Genomic DNA, 24,126 nt, shown 5'->3' on the forward strand with positions numbered 1-24,126 from the left:
ATAGATAGAAAGATAGATAGATAAATATATATATATATATATATATATATATATATATATATATATATATAGAGAGAGAGAGAGAGAGAGAGAGAGAGAGAAGGGAAAATGGGGAAAACAGACACATTGATATGCAGACAGACAGGCAGACAGACAGACAGACAGATAGGGTTGAGGCTGAGATAAGAGGAGAGGAAAGTGGGCAGAATCAACACAAAAAAGAGACAAGACGAAAACTCCAATCTGAGCAAAGAACAAATACTGCCTTCTTCTGCTCATGATTACTCTCTCTCTCTCTCTCTCTCTCTCTCTCTCTCTCTCTCTCTCTCTCTCTCTCTCTCTCTCTCTCTAATTCTTCCTCTCTTTTCTCCGTCTCTTCCGTTACTCATTTCCTCTTTCTCACCTGCCGCAATTTTTTACTCATAATTCCTTTTTTTTTTAAGCTGCCTAAACGTATTTACATTTACATTTGCATTCAGTTTTATCTTTCCTCAAGTTTATTGCCTCAACCGTCGTTTACCATTTATCAGCTTTTTTTTCTTTACATCCTGCTTTCTTTTAACCTTACATTCTCCTCCTCCATGACCTCCCTTACCCACCTTTGTTTTTCCTTCTCCTGGTCATCTCTTCGTCGCCTCTTCACCCCTCTAAGATACTCACCCTGCCATATAAGTCCTTGAACCCGTTTTTATTGGCTCAGTGTAATAAGCATGTAGCACCCTAAATCCCTACCTCTCCAATACTTCCTTTACCTTTTCCTCTTCTTGCTTCACCTTCAGTAAGTACCGAAAATTTCAGTCAGTAAGTGATATAAAGGCTTTTTTTTCCCCCGGCTCTGTGTAAAACTACCCCGCCTTTCCTTACTTCTGTACTTCACTTTTTCCTTTTCTTCTGCCTCACCGCCCTCTAAGAATGCCTACAATGCCTGTAAATGATAAGGCGTTTTCTCCAGTTCAGTGTTGAAATTACCTGCTGGCCTCCTTCCCCACTTCTACACTCCCCTTTCATCTTCTTGTCTTTCGCCGTCTCACCCTTTCAAAACACTTACGTTGCCTGAAAATGCTGTGAAGGCGTTTTTCTCCGGCTCAGTGTAATAGTTCCAGTCCGCATCGCCTCGTAACAGCAGCTGATTGTAACCCGGCACGACACTCTCCGGCGGCGGCTTCCCTCCAGCCTCCAGCAGCAGCACCTTCCACCCCGGCACCTCCGACAGCCTCGCCGCCAAGACACATCCGGCAGACCCGCCGCCGACTGAAACAGAGAGGCGTGGTGCTGACTGGCGTGATGATGACCGCCTCGCTGACTGATTGTTTGACCCACTAACTTACTACCCATTGAATCTTGACCCACTGCCTTGCTGACTGACTGATTGGCTGCCTTAATGCCTAGACTAACTGGGTCAAATAAAGACGCCGTGTTTGTTGATCTATACAAATATTAGTACTAGTAAAAGTTCTTAATTTTATTCCCAGATAAATATGTGTCAACGTGTGTGAAGGAAATGCCACTGACTAATGACACTGCTTGGTAAGGGAGACACGGAAAGTGATTGACCACACACTGAATATAATACGAGACGCCTCTTGGCCTCTGATAATGTGAAAGCAAGACACATGTGAGAAAGAGCAAGGGAAATAAATATTTGAATTGATAATAGTATTCCTAACTTAAACAGAAAAATGGTATCTGCAAACAAGACGAAGAAAACATTAAAAAAAATCAATTAATGGTCTTGCAATACCCTTTAGCCTGACGACAGATATGTAAGTCGAAAAACAGGCATCAACAACAAGAAAACGAATCCTTTACTAATCACATAACTAAAGTGAAAAAGAATACTACGAACAATAAAAATCCCGCTCAATCGAAACAAAGAAGAATCAAGACGCCAGAGACCGGACCAAGGGCGCCACTTACTGATAATAAAGTCGTACTGCTGCAGGAGCTTGCCGCCGGCGTCGTAGTCGTGGTGGGAGGCCTCGCGGACCAGCGCCACGATCAGTATTCTCAGCAGGGCCAGCGGGATGGCACGGAGCAGACGCATGTGGGTGCCTACAAAATCCATCTTTCCTTTCTCGTCAGGGCAGGCGCGTGTAGCTCTAAGTCAAGGTTTTCTTCTTCACCACGTGCTTCGTAGTTTTCTTGGTCGTACGAGCCTTGCTTCAGTGTTTCCAGCGAGTGGATGTAATGGCAAGCAATGACGAAGGTGAATTAATTGCCCTATTTATTATTAAGATCACCGGTCAACTTGTACTTTCCCACTCAGTAAGTTTGCTATTCAGTTCACTCGTCAAACAATAATTTATCACTCAGTAGGTAAAGTGTACCTTCGCACTCGGTAGGCAGTTCACTGGTCACTCAGTCTTTTAGTCATCCACTTTTATCACTGCGTCATTAATCAGAGGAGCCTCCGGGCATGACACTCGGTTCTTGACATTGTTTCTGTGCGGTACACCCTATATCACAATCCAGTGGGCTGCGTCAGGTCTGAAACGGATAAAAAAAAATCATGATAATATTACAGAATTAAAGCACTGAGAAAACTAAAGAAAATGCAGACCAGTGACAATAGGAATACTGGGAGCAAAGAGAAGCAAACCTACACATGACATGATCCGAAGGCGATGAAACAAGTTGAGTGACTTCATCGATCGTGCGGCGACAGGTCAAAGGTCAAGGATGAAGGGAGAGTGGGCTGAAAGGTCAAGGGAGGGTGAAGAGGAGTAGAAGGAGGAGGAGGAGGAGGAGGAGGAGGACGAGGAGGAGGAGGAGGAGGAGGAGGAGGAAGAAGAAGAAGAAGAAGAAGAAGAAGAAGAAGAACAACAACAACAACAACAACAACAACAACAACAACAACAACAACAACAACAACAACAACAATAAAAAGATATAGAAGTATAATAAAGTATTGTGGATGATGGTGATGATGATGATGATGATGATGATGATGATAATGATGAAGAAGAAAAAGAAAAAAAAAAGAAACAAGGGAATTAGTGGAAAATGTAAGGTTCTCTGTTGCCTTCAATTACATGGCAAATATTGTTCTTGCTTGCTTGCTTGATGATGATGATGATGATGATGACGCCAATTTTGACCAGTCTGCCCATCGCCTTTCTCCCTCTATTTTTCTATCCATCGCTGAGTACAATAATTATTAGGACCATCCCTGATTCAAGTTCCCACTATTTGCTCACTACCTAAGGCTGCGTTAAAATTACTCTTCTCTCGCATTTTCATCTATGCACATATCTTCAACAATAGTGTCAACAACTTAATATTTTGGGCCACAAGGAAAGAAGCAATGTCATATTTAGTCATTAGCGGTGTGTGTGTGTGTGTGTGTGTGTGTGTGTGTGTGTGTGTGTGTGTGTGTGTGTGTGTGTGTGTGTGTGTAAGCATTGCAATCTTTCACCGTCTCTTATTTCAGTCAGACGATAAATTTACACCACCATTCCTTCTCTTCTTCAGTTTGAAGCTCCTCTTCTTTCACACACACACACACACACACACACACACACACACACACACACACAGGAACCTTCTCTATCATACGTCTTCATTATTTCCTTTTCCTTACTTTCTGGCATTTCCAATTTCCACAGAAGTCCACACATACACACCTTTGCTATCATATGTCTTCATCAATCCCTTTCCCTTCCACTACTCCCCTGCCCCTTACCCTCCCTACACGCACAAACACACACACCCCTGACCCATCACACACCACACCTCTCCCTTACTCTCTCTAGATCAGTGATTCCAAAACTTTTTTGCATTACGCCCCCTAATGATTTCTAAGAAATCGTCACGCCCCCACATCCCTCGTTCATATATATATATATATATATATATATATATATATATATATATATATATATATATATATATATATATATATATATATATATATATATATATATATATGTAGGTAGGAATAACCCCTCACGCAATTACTCCTTAAATGACACTCCTTTAAGCAGGTCTGGACGTGAGAGAGACTTAGGAGTCCTAGTGACCGCTGACCTCCGTCCTAGGGCTCAATGCATTCAGGCTAAAAATCGGGCAAACAGAGTACTTGGTTTCATCTCAAGGAGCGTAAGCAATAGGAGCGCTGAAGTCATCCTCGAACTTTACTTAGCACTAGTTAGACCTCATCTCGATTATGCAGTTCAGTTCTGGTTATCCTACTATAGAATGGATATCAAGATGTTAGAATCTGTGCAGAGGAGAATGACAAAGATGATTCAGGGGGTGAGAAACTTGCCTTATGAAGACAGGCTGAAGCATTTAAATCTACACTCTTTAGAAAGGCGAAGGTTGCGAGGAGACTTGATCGAAGTCTATAAATGGATGAAGGGCTTTAATAAAGGGGATGTCAATAAGATTTTGATAGTAAAAGAGCCAGGTAGGACGCGTACCAATGGTTTTAAGTTAGACAAATTCAAATTCAACAAAGACATAGGCAAGAATTGGTTCACCAATAGAGTGGTGAACGAATGGAACAGGCTTGGGAGCCATGTTGTGGGTGCCAATACCATAGATACATTCAAGAAGAGGTTAGATAAAGCCATGGATGGTGAGGTAAGGTGGGGTTGAATGTACAGGAGCTGCCTTGTATAGGCCGACCGGCCTCTTGCGTTACGTTCTTATGTTCTTAACTCATGTGAGGATGATTCAAACAGTGTCACTCCTTCATGTGTGTGTGTGTGTGTGTGTGTGTGTGTGTGTGTGTGTGTGTGTGTGTGTGTGTGTGTGTGTGTGTGTGTGTGTGTGTGTGTGTGTGTGTGTGTGTGTGTGTGTGTGTGTGAAGAATAGAATATATGAGTTTTGTGTGTGTGTGTGTGTGTGTGTGTGTGTGTGTGTGTGTGTGTGTGTGTGTGTGTGTGTGTGTGTGTGTGTGTGTGTGTGTGTGTGTGTGTGTGTGTGTGTGTGTGTGTGTGTGTGTGTGTGTGTGTGTGTGTGTGTGTGTGTGTGTGTGTGTGTGTGTCCTTTTCTCTTCCTTTCTAGCACTTTCTCCCTCCATGGAAGTCCCCACACCCACCTTTAGGTCCACACGTCTTCGTCAATCTCACCCTTTCCACTGTTTCCCTTCCCCTCACCCTTCCCACACACACAAACACACCAACACCCCTGACCCACCACGCACCACACCTCTCACTCACTCTACTTCATACATTCTCACTCTCTTTCCCTCCACGGCCTGTCAGTTTACTTACTCCCTGCTCTTCATTCTAACAAGCGCCTCTTCCTTCCTTTCCGAGCCTTACACACCCAGATATCATCCATTCAGCCACATCCCTGACCTCTTTCCTGCCTATATTCATCACATGTACTCCGCTTTCCAATCAATACGTGACAAGCGGGAAAAGTGTCATTCGGTGCAAAGAACCTGTTGTCGCTGAGGTGTAAAGGGAAATGAGAGCAATATAAAAGCTTTCCCAGTGCTTATTTAAGGCGAGAAAGCGAACTTACACACCTTTTACCACAGCTATCACCTCCCTCCATTCGGTGCAAAGATCCTGTTGTCGATGAAGTGTAAAGGGCAATGAGAGCAATATAAATGCTTTCCCAGTGCTCATTAAGGGCGAGAAAGCGGACCTACACACCTATTACCACAGCTATCACCTCCCTCCATCCGGTGCAAAGACCCTGATTTCAATGTAGTGTAGAGGAAAATGACAGCAATATAAGGGCTTTCCCGGTGCTTATTTAAGGCGAGAAAGCGGACCTCCACACCCTTTTCCACAACGACCATCATTACAATCACCTCCACTGCTGCTACTCCTACTACTGCTACTACTACCACCACTACTACGTCGAGGGGAGCGGTAGTGGTGGTGGTGGTGGTTTATGAAGGCGGTTGATGGGGTTCGGTATCCGTGTCTTCGGGGCTGTCACGATACGCCTTTGGGAAGCTTTCTTATTGGTGGATATTTAGTTGTCTCGTTGTGGTTCCGGTGATAAGTTAGTAGAATGTATGTGTGTGTGGGGGGGGTGGGGGGTGGAAAGGGGGCGTATGTGTGTGTGTGTGTGGGGGGGGGCGTATGTGTATGGGTGGGGGGAGGGGTATGTGGATTGGCGCGTTTTCTATTGGTTTTGAAAATAGGTAAGGGTCGCATTCCTCTTTCTCCTTCTCCCACTTCCTCCTCCTCTAACTCCTGTTCCTCCTTCCTCTCCCCTGCTCTCCACCTCCACTGCCTGCTCCTTGTCCATTTCCTCCTCCTCTAACTCCTGTTCCTCCTTCCTCTCCCCTGCTCTCCACCTCCACCGCCTGCTCCTTGTCCACTTCCTACTCCTCTAACTCCTGTTCCTCCTTTCTCTTCCCTGCTCTCCACCTCCACCGCCTGCTCCTTGTCCACTTCCTACTCGCCCCTCTCGTCACTGTCATCATATCATTATTACCATTATTGCTGTTGGGACATTTTTGCAGGTTGAAAAGAAAGTGAAAGGATACACGGCTGCCACGAGGGGAATACATTCTCAACCATTATATTCTCACTCCATTGCATGAGTTTCCTGACCCCTTTTTCCATTATTATTATCATTATTATTATTATTATTATTATTATTATTATTATTATTATTATTATTATTATTATTATTATTATTATTATTACTACTACTACTACTATTATTATTATTTGAAGTAGTAGTAGTAGTAGTAGTAGTAGTAGTAGTAGTAGTAGCACTGTTGATATATGTATTATTATCACTGTCATGTTCTCTCTCTCTCTCTCTCTCTCTCTCTCTCTCTCTCTCTCTCTCCCATATAAGCAGAAAACAGTGCCTTTAGGTATGGTTAATTAGCAAAGAGAAAGAATCAGTTAGCGAACAAAAGTTAAAACACTTCGGCAAATAAGATGTTTTGTTGACGCACTTCCCTTTCCTCATCTCCTCCCTTCCTTTCCCTACCCTTCTAACTGCATACTCGCCATTCGCTCACTTCTGCTGCATTCACTTTCAGGCTCATTTATTCTTCCTCTACACGCTTCCCTTACCCCCTTCAGAGGTAGTTAAAATCGCAAATAAATTAGTTGGGTTCATCGGACGAGTCTTAATTAAAAATAAATCGTAAAAAGTAATATTAAAACTGTATAGTTCACTGGTTCGACCCCATCTAGAGTACTGTGTACAGTTTTGCTCTCCCTATTACAGAACGGATTCAACGGAGAGTAACAAAAATTATTCCTAGGTTGAGAAATTTATCTTATGAACAAAGACTTAAAGAAGTTAATTTATTTAGCCTATCAAAACGAAGAATGCGAGGCGATCTGATAGAAGTGTTTAAAATGTTTAAAAGATTCAGTGATATTAATGCGGAAGATTACTTTACAATTGATCAATCAAATGGAACAAGAAGTAATAATAATTTCAAGATAAGTAGTAAAAGATTTTCGTCGCACGAAGCCAAAAACTTCTTCAATCAAGTCGTTAATGTTTGGAATTCTGTACCCTGTGATGTCGTTGATAATACAACAGTTACGACCTTTAAGAATAGATTAGACAAGTATTTTGAATTCAACCAGCAACTAAGATATTACTCATTGTCGTAATAACGTTAAGTTCTTTCGAATACTGGTGTCCTTGTCCGTTTTTATCGCCCGGTTAGTGGTAGCATTAATGGTAGTTCTTTCCTCTTTCCTACATAATTTCCATGCAGTTTTTCCATGCTGCATGGTTCTTTTTCCTTTCCTGCCATCTTTGGCTGGAGGGATGGGGGGTGGGGAGGAGCCTTCGCCTTTGCTGTCCTTCATCTTCCACCTTTGATTAGATAGTTAGTGTAGCTTGTCACAAACAGCCTCGTAAGGACCATCAAGTCTGCTGTTGTTCGTTCTTCCTTTGTGTTCCTTTGTGTTCTTCTTTCCTCCTTCCATTCTCATTCTTTTCTCCCTTCCACGCATTCCCCTTCTTCCTCCTTCCTTTCTCCCTCAATCTTTCCTCCCTTCTACATATTCCCTTTCTTCCTCCCTCCTTTCACCCTCATTCTTTCCTCCCTTCCACACATTCCCCTTCCTTCTCTCTCCTTCCACTCTCATTCTTTCTTCCTTTACATAGATTCACCTTCCTTCTCTCTCCTTCCACTCTCATTCTTTCCTCCCTTCCACACATTCCCCTTCCTTCTCTCTCCTTCGATTCTCATTCTTTTCTCCGTTACACAACAGATTCCCCTTCCTCCACCCTCCTTGTCTCTCCTCCCCTCTCTCTCTCCCTCTTTCCATTCTCGAGCTTGTTTTCCTTCCACACACATTCTTTCCACTTTCTGCCTCCCCTTCTTTCCAAATATCATTCCAGCAACTTTATTTTTTTTCTCGTCCAAACTCTTCATTTTCTACTTTATGTACACTCTGACTTTCTTCTCTCCTCCTCTCTCATCTTTTCCTTCTCCTCCGTCTAATTCTCATCCTTCCACTTTCCTTCCTTTATTCACGTTCCTCCTCAGATTACTTTCATTTCCCTGTCTCTATTTCATCATTCACTCACTCACTTCTGTTCTCTTCTTTTCTACGCTTCAAAATTCTCTTGCTGACTCCGTTCTGCTCTCCCTCTCATCTCCTATTCCACGCGCACTTTGCTCTCCTTAGCGTTGTCTTGGCTTTCTCCTCCTCTACGTTTCGTCTCTCACTGTCTCTTCTCTTCCCTTGCTTCCCCCCTCCACGCCGTCCTCCTCCGCCCTCCCACTTCCAGTAGCTTCATACACCGCAATTCTCTCAGATCCTTACACACTCGACCCCCCAAAAAACTTGTCGTCTGGTACACCGAAAAAAAGTTATCCAGGTGATGTTACGCGATACTCCCAGGCCTGACCACAAGACGAAATACATAAAATAATTCCTTCTGTCTCGTCGTGACTCGCTGCCAATTGGATAGACATATGACGGAAAAAAAAGGTAAAAAAAAGCGAAAGCACGATTTGGCCTTGGAAGGGAGAAGGAAAGGAAGAGGAGAGAGGCTGGCAGGGAGGACGAGAGGGAGAGTGGAAAGGTGAGGCTGTTGCGAGATGTAACATGAGATTGAAAGTTGGAAAATGAAGTAGAAAACGAAAAAAATAAAAAGATCAGTAATTTGAGTCGTACCGAAAAAACTTGCGATTCGAGATAAATTAAAAAAAAAAAGTCAAGGTGTCATTAATATCAAATTTCTAATGATGATTTTAATAATTCTTCTCCAGTAAGGTGGCGATGTGAAGCAGAAAATGAGGCAAATTCGAATGTGAACACTTTTACTTAACAAAAAAAAAAAAAATGACGTCAAGGTGTTACACAGGTTAATGGGAGGTCATTAGTTTAATCACATTTACTAGAAAATGTACAAAACAAGAAAAAGGTTAAGGGAATGGAAAAGGTCACTTGATAATAGCTGGATAATGATAGCATACAGAAAGAGAGATAGGTGTGTGTGTGTGTGTGTGTGTGTGTGTGTGTGTGTGTGTGTGTGTGTGAGAGAGAGAGAGAGAGAGAGAGAGAGAGAGAGAGAGAGAGAGAGAGAGAGAGAGAGAGAGAGAGAATAACAAAGGTCTCACTTCAGGGCTTTCATCTTTTGCTTCCTTCCTGCTCGTTAGCTTTCATGCAGCGAAGGAAGGAGGAGGAGGAGGAGGAGGAGGAAGACGAAGACATGGACAGGGAGGAGGAGGAGGAGGAGGAGGAGGACGAAGACATGGACAGGGAGGAGGAGGAGGAGGAGGAGGAGGAGGAGGAGGAGGAGGAGGAGGAGGAGGAGGAGGAGGAGGAGGAGGAGGAGGACATGGACAGGGAGGAGGAGGAGAAGGAGAAAAGGACGAGAATAAACGGAAGGAGAGGAGAAAAAAAAAGAGAGAACGGAAAGAAAAAAGAGAGGATAAAAGAAGAGAAAGGAGGAAGTAGAGAAGGAAGGATAAATAAAAGAATAAGAAACAAGCAAAAGACGAAGAACAACAAGAAGAAAGGACATGACGGAATGGAAAAAGAAGCAAGGGAAAATAACGAAGATGGAAAGTGTCAAAAAAAGAAAAAAGGAAACATAAGAAGGAGTCAGACGTTCGTTTACCTCCGTTTAACACATAACAGTGAACGAGATGCAACGTAGCTGTTTGACAAGCCTTTAGCGGGGCAACGTTTTCTCTCGCCCTCCCCCTCTCCCCCTCCCTCTCTCTCGTACGTAAGAAGAACGAGGAAGAGACGAGAGGTGAGCAGGTGAAGAGAGAATGAGGAGAAACCCGAGAGAAAGTAAACAGATGACAGAGACGACAATGAACGAATGAGAGCGAAACGGAAATGAGGTGACCACAACGATACGAGAGAGAGAGAGAGAGAGAGAGAGAGAGAGAGAGAGAGAGAGAGAGAGAGAGAGAGAGAGAGAGAGAGAGAGAGAGAGAGAGAGAGAGAGAGAGAGAGAGAGAGAGAGAAAAGGAGAGAGAAAAGGAGAGAGTAGACCCTACCTTGGTGTTCCCCTTTCCATCTTTGTCTTTTCTATGGATTACTAAGATTTACAGTCTCTCTCGCCCTCTTCTTTTTTTTACTCCCTCTGTGTGTGTGTGTGTGTGTGTGTGTGTGTGTGTGTGTGTGTGTGTGTGTGTGTGTGTGTGTGTGTGTGTGTGTGTGTGTGTGTGTGTAGCCGCGCGTGCATGTCTCTGAATACGTGGACAAACACACATAAAGACCTTCGCTCCACAACTCTATTACGAGAATTTTCCTGTTTTTTTTTCTTCATCCCGTTACCAAATTTCGTTACTCAACTCCGCGCCGCCCCTCACCGCCATCCATGTCCACCCTCCACCTCCAACCCTCCACCTCACTCACTCCCTTCTTCACTCCCTCTCTCCACCCATCCCCGTCCCCTTCTCTCATTTTTTACTCTCCCTTCCTTCCCGTTCCGCTCCTCCCTGTCCATCCTTGCGGTTACCTCATCCCCACCCTGACCTACTTATTACCTCCGTGACGGGCAGGTGTCTGTCTTTCTCACGTAACACTCAGGTGAGCTACAGGTGAGTCAGTGAGTCGTGACATGCTGAGGGATAATGTGTGTCATATTATTATTACTATTATTCTTGTTATTATGCTTTTACTCGTCATTATCTTCAGACTTTATTATTATTCCACTGCAGAATAAAGGCATTTCCCAACGTTCTCCATCACTCTTTGTCTGAGGTCAGTGTACTCCATCCTAATTATATAAATGCTGTTACTAATATTACTCCTTCTCCTACTACTATTACTACTACTACTACTTCTACTACTCCTACTACTACTACTACTACAACGACTACAATTATCAATCTTATGACTCGCATCACTATTAATATAATCAATTAGAAGGTGGATTCTTCGTGTCATTACATAGCTGTGTCTTGAGGGTGTTGAGGAGAAGATACCGGTTTGGAAAGCGGAGCGTTAAGCAGGGGAGGGCGGCACAACCGGCTGGGGCTGTGTTACCTACGCTGCGTTCATTACAGGAGGCTATGACTGTGGGAAGCAAGCACGCACACACACACACACACACACACACACACACACACACACTCTCTCTCTCTCTCTCTCTCTCTCTCTCTCTCTCTCTCTCTCTCTCTCTCTCTCTCTCTCTCTCTCTCTCTCTCTCTCTCTCTCTCTCTCTCTCTCTCTCTGCTGAAATCTCTAATCGTATCCGTGACTAAACTTTTTTTCTCTCTCCAAAAAGGGAAGGTGAGGGATGGGAAGATTGGAAGAGAAGGGGGGAGTGAGAAGGAGGAGTAGGAGGAGGAGGAGGAGTAGGAGGAGGAGGAGGAGTAGGAGGATTTAGAAGAGGAGAAGGGTAAGTAGTGAAGGGATGGAGAAATTACTGAGAATCTTTAAAAATTATCTGCCTCTTCTGACATATTAACGGCCTTGGCAAAAAAAACGAGTTAGGAAGAGGAGGAAGAGTCCACGCAAACTTGTATGAGAAAGGAAAATGAATAAGAAACGGGGACAGGGAGGAAGGTGGGGCAGGGGGACAGGGGACAGGGAAGCAGGGGTACAAGGGGGAGCAGCACGGGTGTGGAAAGGGAAGGTTTATTATCTGGGGGCAAGGAAAGCGAGTTCCGTGCACCAAGACGGGTCGTGTTCCTGTGTCCACGCGGAGCGGCTCACGCAGAACGAGCATCGCCAGACAATATCCGACACCTGACGCGTTCCACATGCCTGCCAGGGGTCTTGCTACGAGTCAGTGCTCATTCCTATACTCGGTGCTCTTTGTCTCCGTACTCTTTGTCTTTCTGTCTCTGTTTCTCTCTCATTATCTGTCTCTGTCTTTCTGTCTCTGTTCCTCTCTCATTATCTCTCTAATCTTTTCACGTATCCGCTGACCATTGACCGTGTTCTCCTTTCCTGTTATTATCGCTTAAGTGGCTTTTCTTTTCCCCGGCCTCTTGCAGACTCACGTTCTTATGTTCTTATGTTTTGTCCCTTCTTCCCTGCCGTCCTTCTTCCTTTTCCTCAATCCACCAGTGACCCAAACTTTCCTTCCCGCTCCCTTACTCCCATTACTGATCCCCTTCCCTCCTTTCCTTTCCTTATGTTCCACCGTGCATTTAGTATTTTCCCGCAACACTCCTCTTTCTCCTCGCTCTCTTCAAGTCAGGAACTTCCCCTCGCCCTTACCCCTTCCCCAGCCGTGACCTCCTTCTACCTTCCTACTGGTGTCTTCCCCCCCATTTTTCCACAGCCCCACCACCCTACTACCCGGTCCCCTGTCCTCCCCGGGGTTCTAACCATCTGTGTCGTTCCCGCCCACCTTCACCCCAAGCGGATACAGACGCGGCTGGCACGAAGATGACGTCAGTTACTTCATTAACAAGGGATATTGAGAGAGAGAGAGAGAGAGAGAGAGAGAGAGAGAGAGAGAGAGAGAGAGAGAGAGAGAGAGAGAGAGTGTGTGTGTGTGTGTGTGTGTGTGTGTGTGTGTGTGTGTGTGTGTGTGTGTGTGTGTGTGTGTGTGTGTGTGTGTGTGTGTGTGTGTGTGTTTAAGGATCTTCCCTCCCCATACATAGCCCGAGCGAGAGGATGGAGGCTAACGGTCCTTCAGTCAGACGAAAGATAAACGGCAATGTTGGCAAAATTAGAAGAGGCATTGTTATGACTAGTTCGTAGGGATGACTTTCTCTTCCTGTCTGTCTATCTATCGTTCTGTCTGCCTCCCGAGCTATCCTAAATTTTGATCAGGGAAACTGCACGGCGTCACATTATCTCAAGCAACTTCGGGCACTCACAAACGTGTTTCGAGGCCACTTTCACTGTTCTGACTCTCTACACACTTCCTACACACACACACACACACACACACACACACACACACACACACACACATCCCTTACCCTCGACACTGCTAGATCAAGACCTCTCTCCTTTTATGAAACACTTATTATGCTGCTCATACTCTTTTCCCCCCACACATTCTTCCTCCCTTCAACACACTTTTGTCCTCGTCACCGCTTTACACAACTAACTACCTACTCTTCCCTGCTATTAGGCTGTTTTTATTCGCTTGTCCCTGCGCATTCTCCTCCAACACTCATATGCCTATTTTCTCTTCACTACCAGTACAAGACTTCTATTTACCATCACACACACTTTCAAGATGTTAATATTCTTTTCTCCCTCTCATGAACATATATCTACCTCCTTAACACCAACACAATACGTTTCTCACCAGCCTAATCTTTATGTATGTGTCAAGGAAATCATCTGAAGGTCAACCAGTTCAATGAGTCCAGCTTAGGATCACACACCACAAGAACAGCATCCCATTACTTATACAAATCCGTAACAGCGAATCCAAACCAATGTATACGCTAAGATAGTATCCACACCATGCCTTCTAAACACACGGGGCTGTAAAATAGGCACCACAAAATTAGGCACTCAGATAAAGAAAAAGCAAGAGAAGATAAGGAAAAAAAATAACTGTAGCCAAGGATTGCAGTAAAGAAAAAAAGTAGCAGGGAAAGTTGTCGACACGAGCTTAGCAACGGCAGGTGTCTCGCTCTTTTTAGCGGCGTATCTTTTTGCGTTTGTTTTGTTTTTTGCACCTCGTCTTAATTCTGGTCGTCGTAACTATCAGCTAAGAGAATGCAAGTTAGCTCAGGGAAAGTGTTGTTAATATTAGTGGTGGTGGTGGTGGTGGTGATGGTGGTGATGGTGGTCATGTCCCCTGTGCTATCTTACAGGAATACGGATTTCTCCAAGGACCATACAAGCGTCCTTACTTGCTCTCTTTTAAGCATGTCACCGTCCCCTCTACCCTCACGTAATCCCTTTCATCATTATGCCTCGATAAATCCTACTCTAAATTCTTCACCTTCATCCCTCTCCATCTATCCCACTTAATCCCTTTTCCCTCCTGGCTCCAACTACCATACTTTGGGTTCCTCCATCTATATCCATCCATCTGTAATCTATACCCTTCCCCCTACCCTCAAAAACTATCAATACACAACATGCCCCCTTTTTTTTAGGAACGCGAGGAGTGAGAAGGGCAGAGAGGAAGGAAAAGGTGCCGGGAATGGTGAAGGAAAGTTGAAGGGGAAAAGCAGGTGGGTTGTCTCTATTTACCCACTCTTAGACTTCATGTTTTCTTCCCATCCCCTGTCTACCCCTTTCTCTCTCCCTTCCCCTCTCAACCCACTCACCTCCTCCATGACTAACCCCACTCCATTTTACCTGCTTCATCCCTCCTCCCTTTTCCTCAACCCCCTCAACTCTAATCAATTTTACCTTATTCATCCCTCCTCCTCCCTACCTTTCAAACCCCTCAGCCACTCACCCCCACTCCATTTTACCTCCTTCATCCCTCCTCCCTTTTCCTCAACCCCCTCAACTCTAATCAATTTTGCCTTATTCATCCCTCCTCCTCCCTTCCTTTCAAACCCCTCAGCCACTCACCCCCACTCCATTTTACCTCCTTCATCCCTCCTCCCTTTTCCTCAACCCCCTCAACTCTAATCAATTTTACCTTATTCATCCCTCCTCCTCCCTTCCTTTCAAACCCCTTAACCACTCACCCCTACTCCATTTTACCTCCTTCATCCCTCCTCCTCAACCCCTCATTTATTATATCCTCCTCCTCCTCACCTCCTCAACCCCCCTGCCCACTCACCCCTACTCCATTTTACCTCCTTCATCCCTCCTCCCTTTTCCTCAACCCCCTCAACTCTAATCAATTTTGCCTTATTCATCCCTCCTCCTCCCTTCCTTTCAAACCCCTCAGCCAGTCCCCCCCACTCCATTTTACCTCCTTCATCCATCCTCCCTTTCTCTTAACCCTCTCAGTCCCATTACGTTCCATCTGCCTCCTTTCTCCCTCCTTTCCTACTGCCCTAGAATACCAGCCGCGAAATTCTTGTTATCTGTGTACGACCTATTTTTTTTTTATGGTTGATTAGCACATTTTTGGGGTCCATCTATAGCCCTACACCTGTCCGCCCTGCTGCCGCTCCCCCCCACCCCCCCACCCCCCGAGGCTCACCTGGATTTCTCTGGTGTCTGGTTCATCTCACGGGTCCTTATGTTACCGTCCCAATTCTCTCTTTTTTCTCTCTCTCTCTCTCTCTCTCTCTCTCTCTCTCTCTCTCTCTCTCTCTCTCTCTCTCTCTCTCTCTCTCTCTCTCTCTCTCTCTCTCTCTCTCTCTCTCTCTCCGCCCATCCCCCTCCCCCTCCTCCCGGCATTAACAAGAAAGCTCAGGGCGAACCATTGAAACACGTAGTGAAAATTTGTCTCTTCGATTTTCACTCCTTTCTCTGCGCCACTCCGTCAGTTTTTTCTCTTCCCTTCTCGCGAGTGGCCGGAAGAGGATCTCGTTGTTCCTACACGTCACTTTGCGATCACTCATGCAGGTCAACGGAAGTCAACTCGCCTCACTGCGTCATCTCTATAAACGTCACTCACACACACACACACACACACACACACACACACACACACACACACACACACACACACACACACACACACACACGTTTCCCCCCTCTCCCCTTTTCTCTCTTTCGCCGGACATGTCCCACTCGCTCTCGCTCTCCCTAACAAATATTTGACCACACCACAATTTCGGAGGAGAAAGTGGAGGTATTTTCTCTCCTTCCCTCCCTCCCTCCCTCCAACCCATACTATCTCCTTTCCTTCTTCCCTCGCTTCCGGCCACTCCCTCCCTCTCAGGTAGATCAGGTGTACATACGCCAGCTTTCGTAATTTGAAGTATTACCTGTAATGTTAGGGTCCGTGGGGCTTTTGTCTCTGTGTTTGTTTGTTTGTTCGTTTATGTCGGTCTTTCTTTGCCTGTATCTATGATCTGTCTGTTTAGTTAGATATTTTTGTCCGTCTTGCTGCTGGTATTTTCTAAGGATGTCTGCCAGGAGTAAATAGACTCAACCCCACGTGACCTACCTATCTTCAGCCCTATTGCGTGTACCTCTTGGGCCACACTAGCTCTCTACCGTCTGTTGTCGCTCGCTGCCTCTCTGCGGGGCGTGCGTGCCGGCGAGGCGGGGAAGAGCATGTCAGGTATCTTATTTGTTGCACCCCACGTTTGTTGAATGACACACACACACACACACACGCATCGAACGTTAACTTGAGCGTGACGTACTACTAAAAGGGAGTTTACTTTTTTCCTCCATGTAATATGATAGCTTTACACTGGTTCTTTATTGGTGCACATGGTAAAATCTTAAAGGGAAAATTATGGCTGTAACACTGTGAAATTCTTCCTATAAAATACTACAATCTGCGCATTTGTAGAAAGCACTTTGCAGAGTTTTTAGCTTCCAGGAGTTAGATGAACACTGACATATATAATATCAGTTATTAAATTCACTCAGTTAAAGTAAAGAGACAGTCTACTTAACGAACCCAGGTTTTACCAGAAAAAAAATAACAAAATCGTGGGAATAAACAATTGCAAAATCTCACGTTCATCAACATCCAGGAAAATAAGAACGCGATCATTACCTTGCTAATAATGTACTGCGACACGAAAGTAATTACGAGGTGCAGAGCGGGGAGGTGTTAATTCTACTTTATGTTTGCTTCCGCATTCCAAACATACGATCCCCTTCCCCGTGGGCGTCCGGGTGTTCCCACGCGGCTAATTAAACGCCGCCGCCCCGCCTCGGGTACGGAAGTAGCTGTACGAGGCGGGAAAAAGAGAGGAAAGGAAAGGAGAAGCAAAATAAAGCAATGAAAGTGACGGATGTGTGCTAATGTGAGATGAGAGAGAGAGAGAGAGAGAGAGAGAGAGAAAACTGTGACGTCGTCCTACTTAGAGAAAATGAAAAGCAGATGTAATTAATCAAGTGTAATTAGTAATCGTCGGGCATGAATTAAAAATAAGAAGTGAGAAAGGTTAAGGTTTTGCTACACGCTATGGAAAAAGCCTTTCCCCCCTTTAGACTCACCCCCGGCTATAGCTAAGGGTACGAACAAAACTAAAACTCGTGTTATCATGAGGAAAGGAAAACAGTGTTTCTGAATATTTTGAAAACCAATGTTGTTGAGAAGAAGAAAAAACGCGATGATGAACGAAGCAAAAACAATAACAAAAGGAAGAACAAGAAAAACAACAAGAAAAACAAGAGCCAGAGAACATGAAACAGAAGAAAAAGAAGCATACGAAAAAAGATTTAAGGTGATCCTAAATAACAACATTACATTACAATATAAAAAAAACGGAAAAAAAAGGAAATCGAGAGATGAACCGTATAGGGTAGCGGCACTATAACCCGTTAATGGCAGCCCCGCGAAGAAAGCTCTGTCGGAATGCCTCCCTTAATAATCGGGCCGCAACATTAATCTTTTCACTCGATTCGTTTCACTTCTCGCACGCGTCCAACCCACACATGCGCGCGAGTTTCTCCCGTATCGACAACTCGGGTCTCAAAATATCTTCTTCTTCCTCTTCTTCATCCTTCCTCTCTCTCCTTGTTCTTGTTCTTGTTCTTCTTTTTCTTTTTCTACGTCTTCTTTTTTTACGCCTTCTTCTTCTTCTTCTTCTTCTTTTTCTACGTCTTCTTCTTCTCTCTCTTCTTGTTCTTGTTCTTGTTCTTGTTCTTCTTCTTAATCTTCTTCTTCTTCTTCTTCTTCTTCTTCTTCTTCTTCTTCTCTGTTGCTGACTCACTTCTGCTCACTCTCAACATTTGATTTCCTATTTTCTTTCACTATTATTGATGTGTATTGTTAGTATTATTTAGCACAACAGTAAATCTTCTTTTACTTCCTGACCTCTATTTTCATCTTATCATTCTTGTTTTTTTTATTGTTCTTATTCTTGTTTTTGTTCCTGTTCTTCTCGTAATTGTTATTGTTTCTCTCTCTAACTATCTACTTATCTGTCTGTCTATCTGCCTGTCTGTCTGTCTGTGCGCCCCTCTCTCTTGACTCTACATGCTTTGGGTACCGTGGACTGTTTGGGTAGTCGCTGACATCACTTTCGTTTTTTCTCCACTTCGTTGTCCATATTAATTTATCAGTCACATCGCTACCACAATCTCCTTTTCCTCGTCGTCCTCTTTTTCTTCTTCTTCCTTCTCCTTTTCCTTCTCCGCCTCCTCAGCGTTCTTCATTCTATTCCTCCTCCTCCTCATCTCTTTGTCTTTTTTTTCTGTGACCATCTCACCAAAACCTGAATGAAAATCCGGAATAATTTGTACGCTACCACTCTTTACTCACCCTACTTCCCTTTCCCGCTCTCTCTCGCTCTCTTCCCCCACCCTACTTCCCTCCTTTCTACTTTCATGGGTCCCTCTTTTTCTCCTACTCTTGCCTCGCCACTCCCCGAACCGACTCATAAGTGAACCAGGGCGCCCCGGCCACCTTGCCTCCCTTCCTTCCCTCGTCTGTGTCCGTTAAACTCTCCCTTCTCGTGTTAACTCTCTCCCACTCACTCACACATACACACACTCTCTCTCTCTCTCTCTCTCTCTCTCTCTCTCTCTCTCTCTCTCTCTCTCTCTCTCTCTCTCTCTCTCTCTCTCTCTCTCTCTCTCTCTCTCTCTCTCTCTCTCTCTCTCTCTCTCTCTCTCTCTCTCTCTCTCGTTCTTGCATTGCATAACACAAACAAACGCAACCTCCCTTGCCTCGCCTCTTTCCTCCATGCCTCAGTACTCCCATCCCCTTTCTCCCTTTTCACTCCCACACTCCCGTCATCCCTTCCCTTCGAGGACCATTCCAGAACCTTTCCTCCCATTACTCTCTCCCATCGCTCTCCTCTCTCCCCCTCCGGGCAAGGTGTGACCTGCATTTTGCCCGGTGCAGTTAACTCGAGCCCAGACGGGGTGACTCTGCAGTGTCAGGGTCTCTAAAGGTTGCAAGGCCAGGCAGATTACCTGACACAATTATTCGAGCCGTTTGGTCTTGTGCTTGGCAGCAGGTAACATGATAATCTACTGCTTGCGTTCAGAGAAGAGTGACTGCGCGTATATATATATATATATATATATATATATATATATATATATATATATATATATATATATATATATATATATATATATATATATATATATATATATATATATATATATATATATATATATATATATATATATATATATATATATATATATATATATATATATATATATATATATATATATATATATATATATATATATATATATATATATATATATATATATATATATATATATATATATATATATATATATATATATATATATATATATATATATATATATATATATATATATATATATATATATATATATATATATATATATATATATATATATATAGAGAGAGAGAGAGAGAGAGAGAGAGAGAGATATTACTGTTAAAACATGTCACAAATGAGGCAACTAAAAACTTGCTACAGCTTTCAACAATGACTTGCAAAACCAAAACTGCTTTTTGTAAATTATTGAAAAAAGAACAATTAGAATCTGAAAAAGAACAAGAACAAAAGCCACAAGCGCAAGAGGAACAATGACAAGAACAAGAAGAAAAAGAAAGAAAGAAAAAAATGATAATAGTAAGAAGAAGAAGAAGAAGAAGAAGAAAAAAAAAGAAGAAGAAAGAGGAGAAGAAGAAGAAGAAGAAGAAGAAGAAGAAGAAGAAGAAGAAGAAGAAGAAGAAGAAAAAAAAAAAAGTCAAGCTCGTCAAAACTTAATATAAACAAACTCACCAAAACTAAATCAATAACCTTCAAACCAATGTATTGAGTACGCACGTCAGCAATATTGAAAATGAAAATGATGATCTAAGAAAAAGATACTCTCTAAGATTTCATGATTAGGTAAGTCACTCGATCATTTATCATTCACTCGCCTGGACTTCAAACGCCTCGATGCCGGGAAGGGAAATACCACGTTCTCTTACTCTCGATTCCCTTGACACGAGGACGAAGGGAGTCCCGCTACATACTCCAGGACTCACAAACATCATACGCGAGACAAATGAGCTATTTCCTGCGGCGTTAACAGAGAGAGAGAGAGAGAGAGAGAGAGAGAGAGAGAGAGAGAGAGAGAGAGAGAGAGAGAGAGAGAGAGAGAGAGAGAGAGAGAGAGAGAGAGAGAGAGAGAGAGAGAGAGAGAGAGAGAGAGAGAGAGAGAGAGAGAGAGAGAGAGAGAGAGAGAGAGAGAGAGAGAGAGAGAGAGAGAGAGAGAGAGAGAGAGAGAGAGAGAGAGAGAGAGAGAGAGAGAGAGAGAGAGAGAGAGAGAGAGAGAGAGAGAGAGAGAGAGAGAGAGAGAGAGAGAGAGAGAGAGAGAGAGAGAGAGAGAGAGAGAGAGAGAGAGAGAGAGAGAGAGAGAGAGAGAGAGAGAGAGAGAGAGAGAGAGAGAGAGAGAGAGAGAGAGAGAGAGAGAGAGAGAGAGAGAGAGAGAGAGAGAGAGAGAGAGAGAGAGAGAGAGAGAGAGAGAGAGAGAGAGAGAGAGAGAATATGTACATGCACTCTGACCTTCCCTCCTTGCCTCCTAGCCTTCCTGTCCTGTGTAAGTGTCCTATCTCCTTTCAGCTGCCAACCTTTATCTCGTATCAGAAATTTCCCTTATGCTAATACACAGGCTTCGTAACATCGTGAAGACTGAAGTATTCTCAGAGGAAGCGGTGATAGATTGTGAGGACGGGCGGCAGTGTATATAATTAGCCGGAGCGCCTTGAGAGCATAATGGGAGTCTGGACCCATTGTCACGACCCCGAGACGAGATGTGAGGCAACATTGCGTCACTCTCAAGGATGTCCCCATACTGTGACGTGTGATGCCGCTGATGCTGCTACTGCTGACAACATCACAGCTATTTCAACTACCGCTACAAGTATCATTATCACCGGCTACTACTACCACTACTAATACTACTGTTGCTGTTACTACTACTACCCCCCCCCCCCACACACACACACACGCACACACATAAACTTCTCCACGTGTTCTCCCCCCGGGCTGGACCACTCCTGACAGCCGCCTCGGTGTGATTGCTATTTACAAACACTCAGGTGAAGGAAAGGTCGCTGCGAGGGCTCTGGGTTTTCCCTGGGTATTAATTAACTGACTGACCTTCTTTGCCTTCTGGTCGCGTCGCTGCGCCTAGTATGGTTATCAGCTGACTACGAGGACGTGTGTATAATATTATATCTTTCCTTTATATTGCTTATGCTGTTCATGACATACGAAATTTTAGATAAAAGAACAAAGCAACTGAACTAAGGCGAGAAGCGGAATGTATGAATAAGTAAACAGAATAAATTAATAAATAAATATGTAAATAAATAAAACCCTTTCCTTTCTATCGCTTGTAAAGTTTATGGCACGCGAATTTAAAGATAAAAGAAAAGTGAACAAGTAAATGTTACAGAATGGATGAACAAGTAAATAAATAAATATAATGTAAATAAATAAGGGAATGCTTTCGGAAGGCAAAACATTGAGACAAGAGAGTATAAATAAAACACGATACAGCAAACTGAATTCAAAGAGAGACTCAATTCAATTTTCTTACGCTTACACTAGGAAGAAAAAAATGAACGAGACGAGCAGCGCAAATTACAGCATGGAGACAATAGTGACTGACACGAAAAAAATCAAAACTTTCACCAACGTGCGCCTGAAGTCAATCGAAATATTTGTTCGCCAATATTGGGGTTTCATCACGGGCGAGCAAAAGGCCACTAGACGCCGGGCACCCTCCAAGGTGACTAACGAAAGACGAAAGATTCACAGAAGCACAGGATCTAGGGCAGTTACAAAATAGTCTCTTTTTACGAAACAGTGAACAGACACCTTAATAAGAGAGAGGTAAATAAGTATAGAGATAATTAGATAGACAGATATAGAGATAGTTGACAAAAAACGAGAGAATACCAGAAACACACGATCTAGAGGAGTTACAAAATAGTCTCTTTTTACGAAACAGTGAACAGACACCTTAATAAGAGAGAGGTAAATAGGTATAGAGATAATTAGATAGACAGATATAGAGATAGTTGACAAAAAAACGAGAGAATACCAGAAACACAAGATCTAGAGCAGTTACAAAATAGTCGCTTTATACGAAACAGTGAACAGAAACACCTTAATAATAATAGAGAGGTAAATAGGTACAGAGATAATTAGATAGACAGATATAGAGATAGTTGACAAAAAACGAGAGAATACCAGAAGCACACGATCTAGAGCAGTTACAAAATAGTCGCTTTATACGAAACAGTGAACAGAGACACCTTAGTAATAAAGAGAGGTAAATAGGTACAGAGATAATTAGATAGACAGATATAGAGATAGTTGACAAAAAACGAGAGAACACCAGAAACACATGATTTAGAGCAGTTGCAAAATAGTCGCTTTATACGAAACAGTGAACAGAGACACCTTAATAATAGAGAGGTAAATAGGTACAGAGATAATTAGATAGACAGATATAGAGATAGTTGACAAAAAACGAGAGAATACCAGAAACACACGATCTAGAGCAGTTGCAAAATAGTCGCTTTATACGAAACAGTGAACAGAAACACCTTAATAATAGAGAGGTAAATAGGTATAGAGATAATTAGATAGACAGATATAGAGATAGTTGACAAAAAACGAGAGAATACCAGAAACACACGATCTAGAGCAGTTGCAAAATAGTCTCTTTATACGAAACAGTGAACAGAGATACCTTAATAATAAAGAGAAATAGACAGGTGCAGAGATAGTTAGATGGATAGATATAGAGATAGCTGACAAAAGACGAATCACAGAAGAACACGATCTAGAAAAGTTACAATACAGTCAAGTTATACGAAACAGTGAACAGAGACAGCTTGACGATAGAGATGAATAGATAGATAAATGGAAGAAAAGACAGATAGATCGATAGAGAAAGAATTGAGGGAAATGACATATATGAAACAGTGAACAGAGACTTAGTAATACAGAGAGACAGATAAATACAGAGATAGATAGATAGTTGGATAGACATAGATAGAAAGAGTTAGGGCGAGGATTCATGACCTTGGTGGCTCGTTAACTTTCTGACCCTGTTAAGAATGAGTGAAAATGAGGTCTGGGTCTGGGTCGGTATTCTCAGAAGCTTTCGCCTATCACAACAACAAATTCAAAAGGCCGATAGGGAGATCAATCGAGGTCTAATGAGTCTTTTCCCACATTCATGGCACAAAGGAATGATCAAACTACCACCAGGGTCACAAAACTACCCCTGGAAATGCCCACAACTCCTACGAAAGCCTTGTCAAATGTGTGTTCCCGCGCGCCGTAAAATTTGAGAACACGGATCCTGGCTGGTCACTTTCCGCTCATCTCCAGTGTTGCCAGATTATCGTACTCATCGCATTTCATTTTCGTCGTTGCTGACCGATAACTATAACAACAAAGAACGAAAAACATCAATATTCAACAATTTTAGCACTAACTTTGATTTTCTCACGTTACTTGTGTAGGTACGAGAGTTTGAGGCATAAAAATGATAGATATGTGGTTAATACGATAATTTGGCAACGCTGCTCATCTCTCTCCCCTCTGGTCTTCCTTCCCCTGAGACATGACACGCTTCACTCCTCCGCCGCTGTTGCTGTCTAGGCTTTCTTCACCGCCGGGCTCGTGCGCTTCTCTTTAACATGAGTATTAGCGTGACTTGTTCTTGTTCCTATTTCTTTTTTTTTTTCGTCTTTTCCTTCGTGTGTACGTTA

At 43.3% G+C, this 24,126-nt stretch overlaps 1 protein-coding gene across 1 annotated transcript in view; it reads right to left on the reverse strand.

Annotated features, from left to right (window-relative positions):
• Positions 1–24,126, reverse strand: part of LOC127007412 (glucose dehydrogenase [FAD, quinone]-like) — a 48,917-nt gene that overhangs the window by 22,891 nt on the left and 1,900 nt on the right. Inside the window, exons 2-3 of the mRNA XM_050878396.1 lie at positions 1,918–2,487; positions 1,049–1,251 (exon numbers count right to left, since the gene is read on the reverse strand). Coding sequence (XP_050734353.1) covers positions 1,049–1,251; positions 1,918–2,065 — 351 coding nt within the window. The 5' untranslated portion in view covers positions 2,066–2,487. The remainder of the gene's footprint in view (positions 1–1,048; positions 1,252–1,917; positions 2,488–24,126) is intronic.

The sequence above is a fragment of the Eriocheir sinensis genome, chromosome 35 (genome assembly GCF_024679095.1).
Source record: "Eriocheir sinensis breed Jianghai 21 chromosome 35, ASM2467909v1, whole genome shotgun sequence".
Classification (NCBI taxonomy): domain Eukaryota; kingdom Metazoa; phylum Arthropoda; class Malacostraca; order Decapoda; family Varunidae; genus Eriocheir; species Eriocheir sinensis.